The 17,792-nt window shown below is 36.1% G+C and overlaps 2 protein-coding genes across 3 annotated transcripts in view; one reads left to right on the top strand and one right to left on the bottom strand.

Moving 5' to 3' along the window:
- The window catches only part of LOC106874323 (uncharacterized), a 37,855-nt gene extending 32,532 nt beyond the window's left edge, over positions 1-5,323 (bottom strand). Inside the window, exon 1 of the mRNA XM_014922010.2 lies at positions 4,900-5,323. Within this exon, the coding sequence (XP_014777496.1) occupies positions 4,900-5,197 (298 nt within the window). The 5' untranslated portion in view covers positions 5,198-5,323. The remainder of the gene's footprint in view (positions 1-4,899) is intronic.
- Positions 5,324-5,805: 482 nt separating this feature from the next.
- LOC128248152 (zinc finger protein 665-like) overlaps positions 5,806-17,792 on the top strand; it is a 16,695-nt gene continuing 4,708 nt past the window's right edge. The window contains exons 1-2 of one of the 2 annotated variants that reach the window (XR_008264441.1): positions 5,806-7,014; positions 8,734-10,306. The gene's annotated coding sequence lies outside the window, so the exon portion shown is untranslated. Of the gene's footprint in view, positions 7,015-8,733; positions 10,307-17,792 lie in introns of those variants that run through there. The other variant, XM_052968904.1, reaches the window with a different exon arrangement.

The following is a 17,792-nucleotide window of genomic DNA, read 5'->3' as shown; positions in this document are numbered from 1 at the left end:
TATATATATATATATATATATATATATATATATATATATATGGATTCAAGATACTACCTACTACCACCCTTTGCAACATGATGTTGCCAAAAGAATATACAATGCATACATATCACTGCATAGAATATCACAGAAACATTTCCATCAAAACTTCTAGCGATTACAAACATGCTTGATATAGTTATTTGAGACAAAAAAGAAACATCATTAATGTGAACATCTCTTCCAAAATTAACAAGAAGGAGAATATCTAATGACAGCTGCTTCATTACTCCTACAATAAATCCATATTTATAATGGTAATTATTGGTTATGTTAGTAAATATTTAAATGACAATCTGAAAAGGCTAAGGTTTTGAAGCAAAGAAAGTGACCAGCTAACAAGCACTTTACAGATACAATATATAAGTGGAACAGTAAAAACATGGAAGACTTCCTTAAAGAACATGTAACACTTATTGGTATTATCCAATTCCAGCTTCTAGAAAGAGTTCTGATGAATAAAAAGACATCATCATTTAATATCTGCTTCCATGCTGGCATGGGTTGGACAGTTTGACAGGAGCTGGCCAATTGTCTATTTGCCTGTTTTGGCATGGTTTCTATGCTTGGATGTCCTTCCCAACATCAACCACTTTACAGAGAGTACTGGGTGCTTTTAACATAGCACCAGCACAGATGCTTTTACATGGTATCAGCATATACATATATATATGTATAAATGTACATACACACACACATCATATCCATCATCATTTAATTTCCATCTTTGTTAGTTTAACAGGATCTGACAAGCTGGAGAAGTGTGTCACACTCCTATGTTTAGCATGGTTTCAACTGCTGAATGCCCTTCCTAATGCCAACCACTCTACAGACTGTATTGAGCACTCTTTTCATGTCACAAGCACTAAGTAGGCCACCAAGTAACTCACAAGACAAGCCCCACTGGGGTGAGTTGCCAGCTGTTGAGAGACTAAAGTATGATAAAGGAACATGAACAGGTATCTTGTTGTAAAAAGAGACACATGGCTACCCACAACTGGAAAGAGGAAAATAGATGGTGGTGATGAGGTCTCAGGGCATACCCTCAACATACAAAATGGATAAGTTCACAAGAGTATATTAAATGAGAGTGACATATGGTTAGAGATGGAGATAAAAGTGAATGCAGTGAATGGTGATCAAGGGTGGGGGCATGGTCAGGGGAAAATATCAGTTTTGGAGTGGGGAGGTGAAGGAAATAGGAGGGGGTCAGAGAAGAGGAAGTGGAAGTGTTAGGCGGCAGTATAATATATACACAGAGGAGAAATAAAGAGCTGATGGGAAGTGTGGGGACAAAGAAAGGGATGCAGAGTGACAAAGCTGGGGTGGGGGTCATTGATGACATACATACGAGGGTGCTATGGTTGAGTTACAACAGTCATAAGATGTAGCTCAGGAGGAAAATAAAGTGGTTAGAAATGATATTAAGAGAGGGATAACTGTGTGAAGCTTTGCTCTCATATAATTTTAGCAACTGAATGAACAATACCATAGGTAGAAGGTCAGAAAAGCAATGGAGGAATGGATGTTAAGAAGATGAGTTATAGGGGAAAGCTTGACAAGGACAGTGGGTGTAGGAGCATAGACACAAAAAACACACTTTTATGACTTCCTTTTTTTGGCCGAGATGTACAAGTCTTCTCAAGTACATCTTGAGATGTACAAGATGCTTCTCAAGACCAAGCATCTTGGTCTACTGTTATCTCCTCTGTGAGGCTCAATATCTTGAGATCAGTCTTCATGACTTCATCTCGCATCTTCCCAGGTATTCCTCTTTAACAAGTTTCACCCTGATTTAATGATCAATACTTCTTTATGCAGCTGTCCCCATCCATACAATCTACAGTCCATATGACCATACTGGCACAGTTTTTGCCTGTTAAGTCTAATTTTTTTCTCAACACATTTTCACCTTGTCATACATGTACACCGACATTGCATGTCCATCAGGGAACGGTAACACCATTTGTTCTTAGTTTTCACATCCTCCACATTCATAGCCCACATTTCACAACCATGTTGCATTACTGTTCATACACAAATGTCATACATTTTTCATTGAGAGAGAGAGAAAAGCCTTTTGCAACCAACAGAGAGCTCTTTGAACTTTTACCAGTCAGCTCTTATTCTAGTAGCTACACTTTCAGAACAGTCTCCCCTTCTTTACCACTTATGTGCCCATAGCCTGCACTGGGTATACTGTAAAGAATTTCTGCCTACACCTATTTTACATATCAAACAAAGCCATTTACATGAAGTGATTTAGTCTTATGTCCGTTTTCCTTCTTACTAGAACTTTGAGTTATGCTAAGTTAACTTTAAGGCCTTTTGACTCCATTTTGCTTCCACACATTGAATTTTTTTTTCTAATTATTATAGAATCAGCTTAGAACAAAGTCAACAGCATAGAGGAGTTCCCAAGGGTAATTGTTCATGAACTCTTTTGTAATGGCCTGGAGGACAATGATGAATAGGAAGGGACTGAGAATCAAACCCTAGTGAACTTGTACCAACACTAAATTCATTGCAAACTCTCACTTTACTGACAGCATTCCTGTACATGGCATGAACAACTCTCACCAGTCATTTAGCTGCCCCTAGCTTTTGCAGTAACCACCAGATCTGGGATCCAGGGACCCTGTTAAAGTCTATACACCAGGTCAATGAATGCCAAGCATGACTGTTTATTTTCGACTTACTACCTCTCCTGCAATTGTCTTCTCAGATATACTTCTCCCTGGCACAAAACCAAACTATATCTTATCTAGGCTAATTTTGTCTAATTAGTTGAGCTGTAACAGTTTCTATAACTTTCAGACCCAGACCACAGATCTGATACGTCTGTTAATTACTTCTCTCTAAGGGATCTCCTTTAGCCTTGTAATAGGTGACTACAATGCGGCTACACCAACTGATGGGTATAGTACCTTCTTGTACAACCTAGTTAACTATACTGGTGACTAGGCTGTCCCACTCTACCAAATATTTTAAGGGTCTCTGATAGACCAGGAGCTTTTTCTGTCTTCATATCCTTAATTAGTCTGCTTATTATACCACTGTTAACTAAAATAACATGTCTCCCAGCTGTGTTCACATCAGGAAAACTCTCTTTTTCCCAAGTATCCTCCACATTTAGTAGTATTTCATAGTAACACTTCTATGCTTCTCTCTTTCCAAAATTACCAACACCTCATTATCTCTGATAAACCACATGCTGTATAACATTGACAAACCAGTTACTTTCTGCTTCTCCTCTTGCCACATAAATCTGTCACCTATCATCTCTTTTAGGTACCAGATTCCAATTCTCTAGTCAGTCTCCTAGCTTTTATGACTTTGTCTAATCTGTTTCACCATCATGTCATTCTCTGCCTGGATGGAACTTCACATTAGCTACTGATTTGGTCTGCAACTCTCAGTAAGTTGTCCTGTAGGAACTTTTAGCTATCCTCTATGCTGTATATTCCTATTTCTCTAAATTTCTATGCACACATCATATGTATGTGTGTGTATTATATATATATATATCTATATATATATATATATATATATATATATACACACACATACATAAATACATATAAATATATATGCATACAAATACATATAAATATATGCACACACATAAATTATATACACGCACACACAATCACGAAAGATAGTGCGAACAGGAAGGAAACCGTACCCAATACAAAATATTAAGATATATTCTCTAGACACTGAAAACATTATTATTACTCCATGTTGGCCACCTCTGATCTTCGAATGATAGATCATAAAAGAGATAGTCGGAATAATGGTTAAGTGATTAGTGAAGTTTTATGCTTTCAAATCACACACACCCATATATATATATATATATATATAGTGCACACACATACATAAAATGACCATCCCTATATATATATATATATATATATATCCAACCCATGCCGGCCTGGAAAGCGAACGTTAAATGATGATGATGATGATAAACAAAACATTATTTCTTCGAAGCTGAGTATGCAGATCCCTGCTCGAAGAGTTTTCTATTAAACTTCATTGAAATTCTATACTGCACAACCAATCTCACTATCTCAGCATTTCAGATATATATACATTACTCTGTGTGTGTGTGTGTGTGTGTGTGTGTGTGTGTACATGGACATCGCAGAATATGTGATGCAGTGTTTATAGACATCATCAGAATTGCATGTTGCTACGTTTTTATAAATTTACATCATGCAGGCTCAAAGAAATTCAAATATATTTTGAAGAGCATGAAATATTTTGTAAATTATTGTATTGTTTTATATTAATTAATATACATTGCAAGTAAATATATTGTACGTGTAATATAAAGATGTGCTTCTCGGGTATGATTAGGTCAACGAAACAGGTCAGATGATATAAATGGGTCAATATAGTGTTAAGTGTAGGTTCTTATGGGTTTACACCGTTTAAAAATATAGCAACATTGACAGGAATGGAATGAAAACAGAAGGAATTTGACACCCTTCCAAGCTAATATTCCAATTAAACACGTAAATTGGGAGTGAAGTGGTACTAAAACGTTGTAATCTTCACCTTTGCAAAGTTAATCAAAGAACAAACAGACTGATGGGAAATAATGTTTGATTAGTTAAGAGCGTGTATTGTTTATTTTAGCGCCAGTGACAGTAGAGACGAAATATAGCGACCGTTATGAATCTACAGGGACATTAACTTAGAAAATTAACACCATGACAGGCAAGTTGAAGTTAAACATTTAAAAATACAATCATAGCTTCCTATTGTAAAAGGATGGAGATTAAATAGAACAAAAGATAGTTTTCTGTTGATGGCGTGCGTGTGATCGAGTTACAAATATACATTTACCTTGGTTGTCCACGTGGCATTCAAGAAAAGCTTTTCTAATTTCTTCCGCTTTATGCAGCACTTCTCTCCAGACTTGTTCTGTTGCAGGCCGTTCTGAGTCGCTCTCAGCTCCGCTTGAGTTGCTCGGGTCACTTTTCGGATCTCGCACAAAGTATAGCACGCCAGCTTTCAATCTGAAATCCTTGGATCTTTTTCTTACACACCGTTTGTCCGAGTCAGATAGTCCTTCAGGATATTGTCCGTGTCTAAGGTAATGACTAACTGCCGATAGATCGACATGCTTCTTTTTAATCTTCATGTTTTATAAAGGAAATTTAGAAATCCTGGGAAAATCTTTCATCGGGAGATTGCTTCCCCGACTACCATGGCCGCCGTCGGTCCTGAATAGAGTAATGGCCGCGCAGAAAAATGTCCCGGATTTATTATTCCGGAAGTGAAAAAACAATTAAATTTAGTCATGTAATTACGAAACGAATTGATAAAAAGGCCATCTATACTGATTGAACTCTTTATTAATCAATATATGATATAGTTTATATATCTGTGATATATTTAGTTTTACATGATTATTCACTTTATTTACATTTTGCTTTCGTAGATACAAATATTTCACCTGATTAATTTACTTGAACATTTGGAAAAATATTTTATATAATTATTATTCTTACGGTTACGAATGCTGGTCATTTGGAAATTATTACAATATATCTGTTAATAACTTCGTTAGCATCTTTAAAATGCTCCCACACTAGATAATAATAATTTAAATATTTTTAGTTATAAGACAATATATATTTCAGTGCAGATTCAAAACGTTTTTCAATTATTTTATTTTACAGTAAAGCAGTATTTTGTGATGCAATTATTTTCTTTGTTCAATTTCTTATAAAGTAGACAAAAGTCATTTTTTTCGTTGGACTCCGTATTTCGTTAAGTAGAGCTAAAGCAGGTTTTTTTGACAATTCTAAAATATGTTCTTTTTTTTTCGTTTTGAAAAATTATTATTTGGGAATTTGTTTTATTTCGAAATGTTCTTTTTACTCTGATACAGAAAGAAAATGAAATAAAATATGAGTATTATTTCTACAGAATAATGCAGCGGAGGCTGTGTGAAGAGGAGATGCATCTCTTACGATACTTCAAAATAAAATTCCAACTTCCTGAGAGAAGTAGGCAGCCATTATTACCATGGCTTATGTTGATGAAAATATAAAATATATGAACTTTTTAAATCGTAGTGGTGAAATGTTGATAAATAATCCGGGCGGATCTTCTAAACTGAACCGGTCATCATTTTACGCAGAGAATATATAACAATATTTATAATGGCAGCCATCATCATTTCGTCTCATATCTTTTTCCTCTCTCAATATTTTGTGTCATCCACTGCTATGTCAAGATAACACTAACCAGTTCTGTGTCATACCTCCCCCCACTTATAGTATCCACTATTCTAATGTAAATGTTCAGTAATAGACGTAAAGAAAAAAAAATGAATAATAAAATTAAACTGGTTAGCTGCTACACTTACAAACAGATTGAACGTTGTCTAATTACCCAGATTATATTAAACGATGTATTGATTTTCTAAACCGTATAGCTCTAATTTTCCTTTGATATAAACTGAGATTATGTATAACCATTTAGTCTGTTATCGTTATAAACATCGGTGTGGTCTTATTTAATATAGAAAAATTATTGGATCTCGTTAGCAATTAGGATTATGTAAGATATTCATGTTGAATTAAAGCGATACTGCATTGTAAGGTTATCGTAAAGCTATCAACTGGGCGGGATAAAAAAAAAAAAATCCTATGTTCTCTAACATCATCTCAACATTAAAGTGAAACAATAAAGCTTCTCTTCATTTCGCGGGAAAAACTAATGACGACACCGGGAATACTCCGGACGGCGTTGTCGCCTAACAACACCATGCTCAGTCATGGTTATTTCTAATATATAAAACATAGTGTATTTTACATATACTGTTTATATACGATTCGAACTGCGATGTTCTCTTGACAAAGTGGGTGTGTGCTACGCAGTGTAGTGATAATCACAGACTCGGGAAAATCGACGCTTCGTGCCTTGAATCGATTAATGTCACCTCATTACGTATGTTTAGTTTTATTGATAGAACTGTATTGATTGTACACTAATATTGTATGCTGTTGTGTTCACTGCAGTTATGTTGATTATATATTCGGTTTGTTAATCCTGTAATATTTGTTTATTAATTTCAGAAAGGTCATTCAGATAAAGAAAGGTCGAATAATTTTGTAATCTATGATCACTACTTCAGAATTTCACAATACAATATTTTTAAACTTAATCCTTTTAAATTTTAGGAGAGAAGGATAGTAAATTGTAGTTTTCTCGAAGATATTACCTTCTTTCGATCATAAGTGACAAGAGCACCTCGAGTTTAAACATTACCCATTCTTCTAAGAATCAGAAAATACTTCAGCCCCTATTAGCTACTGACTTTCTTCAAAGACTAAATAACGCTCACACTTGGAGTATAGTACACGTATTTCGAACGGAGTTACTGTTTTACAAACACAAACATAACCTCTACACATCCCAAATAACGTTATTTGGCCGATTTATAAAAACTAACAGACGTCAACCACTATCTCAGAGATGCTGTTTCTGCCTCTCCTATACATTATTACAATAGCCTCTGAACTAGGTACATACCCTCACCACTCAGATATACTCTTCCTGTCTTTCTTTCCGTGTCACCCCTGCAATTCCTCCCCGCCACGCATTAAAGACTTCACCCAGTCCTTTCTTCCCACAACACCCACCCCTAAATTTCCCATATTTTTGCTGTCGACAATACACTTGTAATGTTTAAACAGAAACATCGGCTATACCAATCCCACACAATCTGCAAAAGTTATGGACACTCCTCTCTTCTTTTGACGCACACACACACACACATATATTTAGTAAATTATTATTTGTTTATTAAAAAATTGACAAACAAAACTTCCTCTGACGAGATACGACATTCAAATAATTTTAAATTTTATTAATTTTCTGGCGGTCTTGAATCGAAACATCTGTAAAAGAGGTTTGTCAATTTTTTAGTTAATAAATAATAATTTATTAATTGTCTCTATTTTCTTATCTTATTATAATATATATATATAAAGTTTTAAATTTAGGAATACATTTCAATAATAATGGATATTAGCGTCAAAACTCTCTTTTAAATTTAAAACTTTGGATATATAACCAAGGAGAACGATCCTTAAGGAGTCTACTTTAGACCTTTTGCGGTGAAATCTCTTGCTATATTGGTAACGATTACATGTTTTTCTATGTTTTTATAAATTGATTTTAATTGAGTTTTTACCTGTAATTTTGGATTTTGTCCCTAATGTTATTATTATATACATATATATATGTATGCAAAATCAACTAAATAAAGTCTCCTATCATCCTTAAATCCTGCTTCAGTTTCAGTCTCTATTCTTATGAAATATTTGAGTATTTCTGTACCGAAATCTATTTCAGTTTTTGGAGAACATCTTAGAGTGTATCTCTTTTTAAAGAAGAGCAAGCTCCTTGACCCTGCCAACTTCCACAGCCCTATTGCTTTCCATTAACAATCAATTTTTTCATCATCTTCACTCACTCACACTCTCTCTCTCTCCCTCCCTCTCCCCCCTCTCTCTTTGTTATCACCAGTACGGCTTTTGTAGAACCAGATCAATTATATACTTGCTCCCCTATATCACTGCTCAGCGGTCTGTTCATTTCTACAATGGCAACCTTTTAGCTAAGTTATTCGCTTAATGACTTTATCTATCTTTTCTTTTTCAGATTAGAAAACTTGTCAGATTACAGCCTCCACCGACAGACTTCTCTCCAACTTACACTCTCTCAACTTTTCCGAACCCAAAGTTCAATGTCATCTCCCGATCTTCTTTCTGTACCTCAACAACCTTTTGGCTGTCGCTTCTAACCATACACTCACATTTGTACACACATGTGATAGCAACCTCCATTATCCTTTACTCTTCTGCACACAGAAGAGTAAAGGATATGCAGTCTATATGCTTCATGTCAGGTTCACACTGTTGAGATTAACAGAGGCTGCAAAACACTTCTTTCAGTAGAAACCTCACATCCCTAGCAACAATACAAATACATATTTTTTTTATATGTATCAAAGTAACACTGTTGTACCTCACTTTTTCTCTGCGTGAGCAATACACAACTAAACCCTTTAAACATGCTACAAATGTTAGGTCTAACAATCTCTAATAATCTTTTATTGTAATTTCTCACACATACAACATTATGCCAAAATCCCATCTGATTCTTTTTTGGAGACAAAAATAATTTAATCCCAATTACTTCCTCTCAATAAGGTTTAATAGCTGCAGTCACACTGAAGAGGTGATTCTTGTACCTAGGATGCTGTTGTTGTTGCTACACATGTACTTTACATTAAAACAGAAGGTCATCAGGCAAAGATCTATTCACCAACATATTACAGCCACTGCCTTAAAGACATATGGTCTCTTCTCTATACCTCTTCTGTTGCTACTAAAATAGCTTAAACATTGTTTTCAACAGAACTATCTTGCCTTGTGCATCACAGCCTCTAGGCCTAATACTTCCTCATAAATCTTCATCTCTTGAAATATCCTCCACATCTATATTTTTCTCAGACACTAACCTACAACGTAAACCATATCACTCTCACAAATCTAAGGACATTTTTTAGAAATGTAGCCATTACTCCACCGCCTCCCAAGAAGTTTGCTTTGATACAATCTTGGCTGTGTGGTAAGAAGTTTACTTTCCAACCATATGGTCCTGGGTTCAATCCCACTGTATAGCACTTTGAGCACACATCTTCTACTATAGCTCTAAGCTGACCAATATCTTGTAGACAGAAACTAGAAGAAGCCCATTATACACATATGTGTGTGTGTGTATCTTTGTATTTGTGTTTATCTCCACCACTTGATATCTGATGTTGGTTTGTTTACATCCCCATAACTTAGCAATTTAGCAAAAACGACAGATAGAATCAGTGCCAGGTTTTAAAAAAATATAGGTTGATTTGTTCAACTAAATTTCAAGGTGATGCCTCAGCATATCACCAGCATGGACTGCAGGTCCATTGATTGAAACAAGCAAAAGATAAAAAGACTCTGTTGTTTTAAGGAGTTTTTGGTATTAAGATTTATCAGTATGATGTTATTTCAGTTTTTGTTTCAGGCAAATGTATCAATGATTTCACATATTTTCTCCTGGTACTGATTAACTCACTCCTGTGTGCTGCTACAAAACCCAAATGATATGATATCTCAAAATGACTTAACTTAATCATCATATCTTTCTCAAGCTACACAACTGATTCTAATAAATCACTTTAAAATTCGTGTTAATGTTGTTGATCAAATGTTAATGATTTGAATGTTATTACAGGTATCTCTAATGAAACACATCTAAAATCTTTAATGGACTTTATGGTTGCTATTGACTTCAAAGATGGATTATTTTTGTTAATGGTTTATTGCACTGCTAATAACCATATAATAAATGTAGTGGTTTATCTCATTGCTGATAACATCTGAGATGGTGTTGCTGTTATGCACACTGACATCCTGGATTACATCCAGAGACAGACCACCCTATCACTAACAGACACTTTCCAACCTCTGGCCCCACAAGTGTGCTGCTCCTCTCTCTGCCTTTTCTATTGCTACAATAATGGCCTTTGTTCCTTGGATTTAGCTGCTTTTGTACGCTGACCACTAAGGTACTCCTTTCCCACTCATCTCGCCACCTCTTGACACCCTTGTGCATGCAACTATTCCTTTCTCTGCATCCAATCACTACACCCCATGCTTCTTTCCCACAACATCAACCCTCTGGAATCATTTCCCTGTTCATATCCTTCCTGCAGGCATTAATCTACAACAATTTAAACAGAACATTTAATGGCATCAGTTTCTGCTAGTAAAAAAATGCTATATGATAACCATAGTGATTTATCTGTATGTTACTAGTTATATGATAGCCATCACAATTTTATTTCACTGCAATGAACTACATGAAAACCATTGTGCTTTATGATGGAAATGAATCTGGAAAGAAGTAGAGGAAGGGAACAACCAAGAAAGATACAACTGAAGATGCTACACAAAGAAATGTGGACAAGAGGGTTTTGTAGCTAAGTTTGGGTAATAGGAGCAGAGGTTACAGTGAAGTTTGCATAAGGTTGCACATGTATTTCATTGAGGTGTATACAGAAAGATTGTGTAGGTATGGTTTAAAAAGAAAACCAAACAAAAGATTTTGAGTTTATTATTTAACCATGTTAGGGTGAAATAAATATTAGTATTTTTTTAATCTTTGGTCTAGAAGGAGCTGGGCCTATGACCTTCACATGTCTTGTGAAACAAGTGAAGTTGATGCTGTTAATATTCTACCTAAAATATTTCAAGTTCATGACTGCAGGAAATACATGTACTGGGAGTGAGTTAATGAGATCTCGTGCACTAGGGAGGAAGTGCTGGGGTGTCGTTATTGGTGTGGGATCTATGAGGATTGGCAACAGTGTGGGTGATGAGAGAAGACAATAGTGAGTAAAAAGTACTTGAATGAATGTGGCAACTGGCCAGTTCAGAAGTGGTCTTTGGAGTAGCAAGTTTTTGATGTGGTTTTTCAAATAGCAAGATAAAAAGCAGACGGGGGAGACAGCACATCTCTGGACCAAAGCCTGAAACATGTTTGTGACTTCATTTTTTTCTTCTATTTAAATTTTTCTTGGTGGATGTGTGGACTAGGATGTACCAACATCACCATCTCAGATGTAGGAGTATCTACTGAAAGAGTCAGCTGGGCTTTATAGAGGGTTAGTATTTGGTGGAGGAAGAAGTATCTTCTAACTCTGAAGAGAAAAAAAAACATTCCTTAAAATACAATCATTGCTATGTAAAGGGTATATGTTCACATGGAAAGATCTTATATGATAGTGATCATCATTTGGGGTGATCACAACCACTATTGTTGAAAGGGGTGTGAGGTGTGGTTATGTTTTCTTGGTGTGTGCAGTGATTGTGGGGATTTTTACTGCAGAAGATAAGATGGGTTTGAACTTGGATGTTTTGAGATCTCTGTTCACGAAGTCATTGCAGATTTAGTGTGAGGTGTCTCATGTGTATGTGGATGGCATTTGTGTGCAGAAGGTTTGGGTGGAATGGCATGTCATATCATACATGAGTGTGGGCATTGTTGAAGGTGACAGCAAGTAGGGTCAATAATATATGGGGAAAGTGTTTAGGGAAGAGGACCAAACCCTGGCTAACAAAGTGTAAGAGCCCCATCATGTGTATGTTGCAGTTGTATGATCTGATAGAAAGCCACCAATCTGAGATATGAGAGACAGAGCCCATAGGCAGGCAGTTTTGACAGATTTATGCCAAACATGGATGACAGTTGCTGTTGTTGAGGGTAATGACACTGTTAGAAGTCATTGGTGAGTAACATAAAATTGTTGCTCTCTAGTAAATTGGATTTTATAAAAGCTATACTGGTAGTCATTTTCTAATGACAGTTCAGTTTATTGTTGGTTAGGATCAATGGACATGATTTATATTTTCAGTTCAGTAACAGGAGGAGCAACTATTTGTAGAAACAAGGAGAGTGGGCATTTGTAGCAACTCCATTGCTGCTACTTTATTGACCTCAGCTGAATGATAGTAGACTCTAGCTAAAATCAAAATCAAGAAGTAAATGGACAAAATAAATGCAGGAAACAAATCCAGAACTCTAGTATTTCTCCCAACTCTTCAACTGCTTCTAACCGTCATCTTCAGTTCTTAGATATTAATTTTTAACATTGACATTATGGCATACATATTAGGCAAATTCAGGATCAATTAAATCTATCCTAACATTTGACTGTTATTTTGTCAAACTGAAAAGTATGGAAAGTGAATTCCACTTGCATGGCATTTGAACTTACGCTTCTTAATTTAATGTTGACACACACACATGGTAGGAAATATTGGGTCATCCCATAAATAATGTGGGTTTTTTTATACTTCTTTCATTTTTCAAAATTAAGATAAACAAAGTTCTTTTTTAATCTAAAATATACACTCCTTTATTTTCTACAGTGCTCATCCATCTATCTGGTAGACTTGCAAGTCCCCTCTTCCAAAATTCACTTGTCCGTGACGAAAAATACTCCTCCACTACTGTTCTGATCTCAACTACAGAATTCATATTTTTTCCATCCAAATGATTTTGATGACTGCCAAATAAATGATAATCAGATAGGGCAATGTCCAGTGAATATGGTAGGTGGGGCATTGTTTCCCATTCAAACTGCTCCAGCCTTTGGAATGTCATCCTCGCTGTATGTAGCCGAGCATTATCCTGATGGAAGAACACCTTTCGTCTTGAAACTAAAGATAGTTGTGTTTCTTATAGTGCTAAATTAAGCCTCTCAAGCTGCTGGCAGTAGATCTCCTTTGTTATCATTTGGTTTGGGTTTAAAAGTTCAAAGGGACTAAACTTTTCATATCCCACCAAACAGATAACAGCACTTTACATGGGTGAAAACCTTCTTTAGCCTGGCATGTCAGTGTTTCTCTTTTCCCTACCCACTGTCTTCAGCACTTGACATTTTTATAGAGAACCCATTTCAAGTCACCAGTCACTATTCAGTCTGAAAAAGCTTCATTTGTGGGACATGACAGCAAAGAAGAGCACACATTCACCCTCTGTGCACGATTAGACTCGGAAAGTTTGTGAGGAATCCATTGACCCATTTTGTTGACTTTCCGATGGCACACAAGTGTTGGTGAATGATTGAATGACCAAATCTAAGCAACAGTTATGATAGGATTTTGTTCCACCAGGGTTTGCAGGACATCTTCATTGAGCTCTACAGATCTTCCAGGACGAGGCTTGTCTTCTAAGCTGTAGTTTCCGGCTCAGAATTTCTGGAACCACTGTTGACACTGGCTTACGTTTATTGTCTAATCTCCATATATTGCATTAATATTCCTTGCACTTTTCTTTGCGTTGTTGCCTTTATTGAACTCATAAATCAAAATATGCTGAATATGCTCCATTGTCACTTCCATTATAACTTTGAAAGAATAACTGTTAAAATTGAACTGATTTCTTCAAAACTTGCACTAAGAATAAGGTAAAATTAATACCTGCTTTTATAGCGAGTTGATGCAGGTAGTTTATCCTGTCCCCCTCTGACTTTTAATTCATGCAAATGAAAGAAACCGCATAATTTATGGGTTGGCCTGATAGTGTTTAACTTTGCAACTTCTCTGGTAATGCTGGTCTAAGTATCCCAGTAATACATTACAGATATCAGAAACACAGTTAATAGTTTATGCATGTAATGACACAAACACTGGTAATTTACTTCTGTAGATACAAGTAGAATGATAGCAATGTTCTCTGGCAGAATCATTAGCACACTGGGCAAAATGCTTAGTGGCATTTTATCCATCCTTACATTCTGAGTTCAAATTCTGCCAAAGTCAACTTTGCCTTTCATCCTTTCATAGTTGACAAAATAAATGCCAGTTAAGCACTGGGGTTGATGTATTTGACTTACCTCTATCCCAAAATTGCTGGCCTTGTGCCAAAATTTGTAACCAATATGAAGATAGTCTTAATAAGATATCAATGGAAAGATTCTCTTTCTTATTCTTCTAATTTCATCTATCTCTAGTATCCAATGAATTTCTTTCCAATTTGTTTACCTTTAAGTAAATTTGTGATAACATATCTTATTAACATACTATATATAACTAGTATTAAATATTTTGCCTTCACTGTATGTGCTGAAGTAGTAATTAATGGGTCACTAAGTAATTATGAACATTTAGATATTAAATATCATTGTTTAGATACTGAATAATTAAGAAATGACACTGAAAGCAAAATCAATAGGTGTGTTGTTGATTTATTAAAACACTAAGTGGAAATAAATATGCAGTGAGGGAAGATCAGTATTATTGTAACTTCTTCTGGCATGTACAGGACACATATTTTGGTCTTTACCACTTTATAGTGATTTTAGTTTCATCTAGGAATACATAGTGTTTCTTATTCCAAGAAAGTCAGTCTATCTTATCTTACTAACCTCTTTGACTGTACTGCAATATTGATTTCAAATTTTGGTAGGCCAGAAATTTCAGAGGAGGAGTTAAGTCGATTACATTGACCCCAGTGTTCAGCTGGTACTTATTTTATCGACCTCAAAAGGATAAAAGGCAAAGTTGACCTGAGCAGAATTTCATCTCGGAACATGAAGGTGGATAAATTACTGCTAAGAATTTTACTCAGCAGGCTAACAATTCTGCCTGCTTGCCACTTTTGATCTTACTGTAATATCAACATCACTTCCATCATCTCAAAAATATTGTTGTTGGCACTCCATCGCTTACGATGTCGAGGGTTCCAGTTGATCCGAACAACGGAACAGCCTGCTCGTGAAATTAACGTGCAAGTGGCTGAGCACTCCACAGACATGTGTACCCTTAACGTAGTTCTCGGGGATATTCAGCATGACACAGTTTGACAAGGCTGACCGTTTGAATTACAGGCACAACAGAAACAGGAAGTAAGAGTGAGAGAAAGTTGTGGTGGAAGAGTACAGCAGGGTTCGCCACCATCCCCTGCCGGAGCCTCGTGGAGCTTTAGGTGTTTTCGCTCAATAAACACTCACAACACCCAGTCTGGGAATTGAAACCGCAAGTCCGCTGCCCTAACCACTGGGCCATTGCGTCTCCACTCAAAAATAATAGATATAATTATAAATAAATTCGTCTTTCATAGTCTGTCTCCTTACCTAGTAAACCCCACTACAATTTCTATAGAACCAGATTTTACAGATCCTTATTGTATCACTCACACTGATGTTTGATATAAGGTTTTGTAATTTATAATGGAAAAGAAGCTAATGCAATTGTATGTCCTAAGAAATATGTGGTGAGTCATCACTACATTGGCAAATACTATGAAGGATGTATTTTATTAATGAAGTCTTAATGCTGGCTACTCTGTGCTTAGCTAATTATTGAATTGATATTTTGTTTATTGCTTAATTAGTGATTCTCTCATTCTACTTCAGTATGTATGGTGAAATCTATGTAGATTTCATAGCAGAATAGACTCAGTAGAAATCTAATGAAGGTTCTGACTTTTGTAACAAAATAGCACATACAATAATCCACTTGTTATTGAAATAGTCAAATACAGTGGGGGGGGGGGGGCAAAAATAGTGAGCAACCACTAATTTTTATCATCATTATTTTTTTTACCCATTTTCTATGCTGTCAGATTAGATGGGTCTTCATGTTTGAGTTCAGTATGTCTTTAGAAGTACTGCTCCTCTAGATGAGTTGGGGGACCCCATCTTGCTTGGTTTCTTCCACTCTCCTTAATATCAACCACTTTACCAAGTGAACTGAGTTCTTGTTTGATGACACTAGTACTAGAGAAATATTGTGTTCATGGTAAGACACAATCTCACACTTAACAGAGTGTACTGGTTGAATTTTTTGTCACATCAGCAATAGAACGGTAGCTGTGTCCTTGACATGACTGAAGGGTCCTTACAACCACATATCTCTGCTCTCATTTGCCTGCCTCTTTACAGAGTGAGATGCATAAGTAATAGAGACAAGGATGATAGTGATGAGAGGAATGTGTAATAGGGAAAGGAATGGTAAGAGTACATAGTATTCTGAAATGGAGACACATATTCAGGCATCTTAACATAGATGGTAGAGAGATGACAGAAGTTTATGTAATCAAGGAGACAGAGTGATGACAAAGACTAGATGTGTGGAAGAAAAAGAGAGTATGATAGCTGACAAAGTGAAATGGGTTGATGACAGGCAATATACGAGGGGAGGATGAAGTTAGAGGGTACTGGGCAATCAAGGCTCAGTGTAGTCATCTACACATAGGCCTTCAAGGTAGGTTGAAGGGGTTGAGTGATGAGGGTAGAGGCAAGGAGAAAGTATATGGGTCCTGTACCAGTTAACTGCACAAAGGAGTGTCTGTGAGGGAGAGTCAGACTAGGTGCAGTGGCATCCTTAGTTACACTGGAAGCAATGTGAGCCACCCTCAGTTTCACTGAAGGCAAAATTCAGTGAGACCGAGAAGACAAAGAATTAAGAAATGAGTGATTGAGGTATGGGTGAAAGAATGCAATGTATGATGAAAGGAAGCGAGATCCACTGCTACCTTAGGTCACAACAACAACTTAGTGCAGTGAGATGGAGAAATGACTAATAGGGACTCAGGCTCAAGAAGCAAGAAAGATAAAGTCATGGATAACAGTGGTGTGGGCAATATACAGATGAGATAGAGGGATGAGCAACAAGGGCAGTGAGTAGGGATACAAGTGTTGAAGGATTGAGAGGCCATCAAAGAAGTCAGTGATGTAAATTTGATAATACACACATATATATATATACATGCATGTATATGTGCACACACATGAATACATGTGCCTAGTGATACATGCCTTTATATAAGACTAGCAGAAATACCCGGGTTAAAGAGAATAATGAAATCTAAAAACGCCGTCTAGACTACGCAACCCTCAACTGTTAGTAGCTACGATACCATATTTCTACCTTAATAACTCTCCAATCCATGCCAGCATGGAACATAGACATTAAGTGGAATGCTAGTAGAAAGTTTTCAACTCATATTTATATAAAGTAAATACACGTAATTCAGAAACACGTTTTGTGTATTTTATTTCGTAACCAAACAAACAGGTACAGATTATAAATAATGAAAGGCCAATTTTGGTGATTCATTTGACAGAGGTAGTAGAGAGACAATGCGATGATAAATCTGAGGTT

The sequence above is a fragment of the Octopus bimaculoides genome, chromosome 6 (assembly GCF_001194135.2).
Source record: "Octopus bimaculoides isolate UCB-OBI-ISO-001 chromosome 6, ASM119413v2, whole genome shotgun sequence".
NCBI lineage: Eukaryota > Metazoa > Mollusca > Cephalopoda > Octopoda > Octopodidae > Octopus > Octopus bimaculoides.
This window is presented reverse-complemented; position numbering and strand designations above follow the sequence as displayed.